Source organism: Triticum dicoccoides, chromosome 2B (genome assembly GCF_002162155.2).
Source record: "Triticum dicoccoides isolate Atlit2015 ecotype Zavitan chromosome 2B, WEW_v2.0, whole genome shotgun sequence".
Taxonomy (NCBI): Eukaryota; Viridiplantae; Streptophyta; class Magnoliopsida; order Poales; family Poaceae; genus Triticum; species Triticum dicoccoides.
The window spans coordinates 821,116,737-821,119,830 of record NC_041383.1 but is presented as its reverse complement, the minus strand read 5'-3'; the positions used below and the strand labels follow the sequence as shown (position 1 = coordinate 821,119,830).

Sequence of the window (3,094 nt, the reverse complement as noted above, 5' to 3'; positions counted from 1 at the left end):
CAGTTTCCAGATTGCACCGTTCGCTGGACTGTTGGAGAACACCGAGTTTAACTTCCGTAGCTTGTACTTGCACAACGCTTCTTCTGGACCAGACCCAACCAGAGGAGCCATAATAAACCACAATGCTACCGCTAGGTGGGGCCATACATTCATAGTTGACTGGACAATATATGATGGCACTGGCCCAGGCGCGAAGCTTGTCGGTCGTGCCCAAGGCCAGCAAATCTATGCTAGTAAATGGAGTCATTCCGTCACCCTTGAGTTCACGAATGGAAGGTACGGATGTGTACATGTTATTTTTATTTTTCATGTGTATTTAGGCTTTCGATTGTAGGTACTCTTGCCCCCTTTTTTGCATTGTAATCCTAAGCAACCGACACTAGCTCTCGTTTTTCAGAAAGAAAGAAAAATAGCTTATATAAGATTTTTTAGGTCACCAGCAACATCTCTGTGCATTCAGGCATGGGAGGACTAAGCAATAGCTTCTCATTAGTATACTTAAAAGTCCAATTACACAGGTTTAAGGGCTCCACGCTCCAGTTAATGGGACTCTCGGCGACCTTTGAGCAACCAAGTGAGTGGTCTATTACTGGCGGGACAGGTGATCTTGCGATGGCGCGTGGTGTAGTCAAGGTGAAATTCCATGAGGTGGTAAAGGATGGAGACACATGGGAGCTTAGCTTCCATGGATTTTGCAGCATGCAGGTGAGAGGAGTGTCTATTTATTAGTTGAAGCTTTTTTTGGTGATTTAATTATGTGCAAGTTCATCGACGAATTTAATGTTAGGTACCGATCCTTGTTGCCGAGCCGTTAGGAATATAGCGAGCTAGCTGATGGAGATCATATTGCTTGTATATGATACAGAGCTTGCCCACTCTCACAAAGGCAGGCCCATGGGGTGGACATGGTGGTTCAGGTACGGACTCAAAACAGCCATGGCGCATAGAAAGTATGACGATCATCCATGAGGGGACAATTGCAATGTTTTCATGCACTTACATTGACCTGTCCGGCAAGAGGCGCACCACGGGTTCTTGGGGCGGTGGTAATGGTATCCCCACAAAGGTTTGTTTTTCATGCATGTTTTGGTTCTGGCATTGCTAATTTTTCATTACTTCGATGGAATGAGAATCGTGGGGAGACTCCCCCTGTTCTATTCTTATAGGAGATGAGAAGACTCGAACCCAGGCCGGCGACAGCTGCCTTTATGTTGTCTACCACTTCACTCAGAAGAGTTTCTCATTACTTCGATGGATAGAAATCATAGAATTGATATAATCAATGTAGTTAGCTAGCTGGGTTTGGCCGGTGTTGTTTGTAGAGTTGCCAAAATTTCAAGGTCGGTTGTTGATCAATGATTTCCTTTTGTTGATGTTTTGCAGGTGCAGCTGGGGCCTCGGGAGATTTTGAAAGCAGTATCCGGAACACATATCAGCCTTAACAGTGGGCAGACTGTCATTGAGTCACTGAAGTTTGTCACAAACGAAGGAACGTATGGACCATTTGGACGTACAACCGGTACTCCTTTCAATGCTGATGTGCCGGAAGACCAAAGCATCGTTGGCTTCTTTGGCCGTGCCGACGATACGCAACTCATCGCGTTTGGTATTTACACGGTTTGAATTATGTTAGTGCGTGCCCATTGTGACGCACGCAGTTTTAGTTTTAGTTCAAACAAGCGTGTTTTTCTTTGTTTAACTCGATATGATCGATGGAGTGTCCATCGGGACCTCCATGTTGCAGTTTTAAACTTGCCCCCGGTATCTCGATTTGTCGTCACTTATTATGTTGAGTAAATCTATTATGTTTGATGATGAGAAATAAAATTCCCCCATTCAGTGACGTGCAGTCCTCGTCGATGTTTCACTGAATTTATCTGTTTTCTTCCGCTCATGAGTTGGTGATGGCGCCCATAGACACCATGCAAGAATCATGTGCGTGCCCCACTAAGTCAAATCTACGATCGCATCGGACTTGTCTTGACAGCGGCTTGAGGCTGAATAAACCAGGAAAATGTGTAGAGAATTGGCGACAACAAAGGATGCGACAGCGACGTGCTTTCGGAAGTTCTATGAAAGCTAATTTCACAGCAAAGGGCATCCAGACTTGGTGTCGTGGACAAAGTTTCTATTATCTTGATTCAGTCAATATTGATATTGATGTATAGCTGTTTGAGCAAGTTGTATAAATTGCCTGAAATACTAGTAAAAGCGGACATGCTACTGGAAATTCTAGTGAAGCTAAAGTGAAAGAAAGGATAGCGATTAGATGACTTTGCTATCCTGAACAAAGTTTTCAAGATAGCAATTAGACAAGCTTTGAAAGACTTTGATGTACTGGAAATTCTAGTAAAGCTAAAGCTAAAGTGGGAGAAAGGATAGGGATAGCGATTAGACAAACTTTGCTATGCTCGATAAATTTTTCAAGATGTCATAAAACAATTATGTTTTTCTTCCAAAAGTGCTGCACTGACCTTTAGCTGAAGAGGCACTCTTATTGTATATTCGTCTCCTGCATCCTGAACCGTTTAGTTGCAGTCGAGCCTCTGTAAATTGTTGTTACTCAGTTATTCATGCATGAATAGGTATACGACAACAATATGTATGGAATGGAGATCCTTGTTAAAACTAGAAGCGCAAGCGGGAACAGTAAGCATAGAAGCAGACATTGCTGAGTGAATAGCATTATATGTACACTCTGTGCGTAGCAGGCACCCAATCAAAGAAAAATGGAAACACGACAATCTAGTTATACTTTAAGAGGAATATACTTGCAGAATACAGACCATATATTATCCATTAATACTACATTGCTACTATATGTATTTTCTTTAAAACTAATGATCTATATTACTCCCTCTGTATCAAAATAAGACGTTTTTTTGACACCGAGGGAGTATATTTTAGTAAATTTTGAATTCATCGGTGGTGTAGTACTACTGATGCAACTTTGAGTTTTGGCTTCCACCAAACATCCAGATTTTTCCTGAACCATGCAGAAGAGCTGCATGTATTATATTAAAAAGACAGAGTGATAAACAACACGAGCATCCGAAACAACTCAGGAAGAAATAGAAAGAAAATGAACTACACA

The 3,094-nt window shown here is 42.1% G+C and overlaps 1 protein-coding gene across 1 annotated transcript in view; it reads left to right on the top strand.

Annotated features, from left to right (window-relative positions):
- The window catches only part of LOC119361578 (mannose/glucose-specific lectin-like), a 3,488-nt gene extending 1,668 nt beyond the window's left edge, over positions 1–1,820 (top strand). Inside the window, exons 2-5 of the mRNA XM_037626718.1 lie at positions 11–276; positions 519–705; positions 866–1,066; positions 1,384–1,820. Coding sequence (XP_037482615.1) covers positions 11–276; positions 519–705; positions 866–1,066; positions 1,384–1,623 — 894 coding nt within the window. The 3' untranslated portion in view covers positions 1,624–1,820. The remainder of the gene's footprint in view (positions 1–10; positions 277–518; positions 706–865; positions 1,067–1,383) is intronic.
- The last annotated feature ends 1,274 nt before the right edge of the window (positions 1,821–3,094 follow it).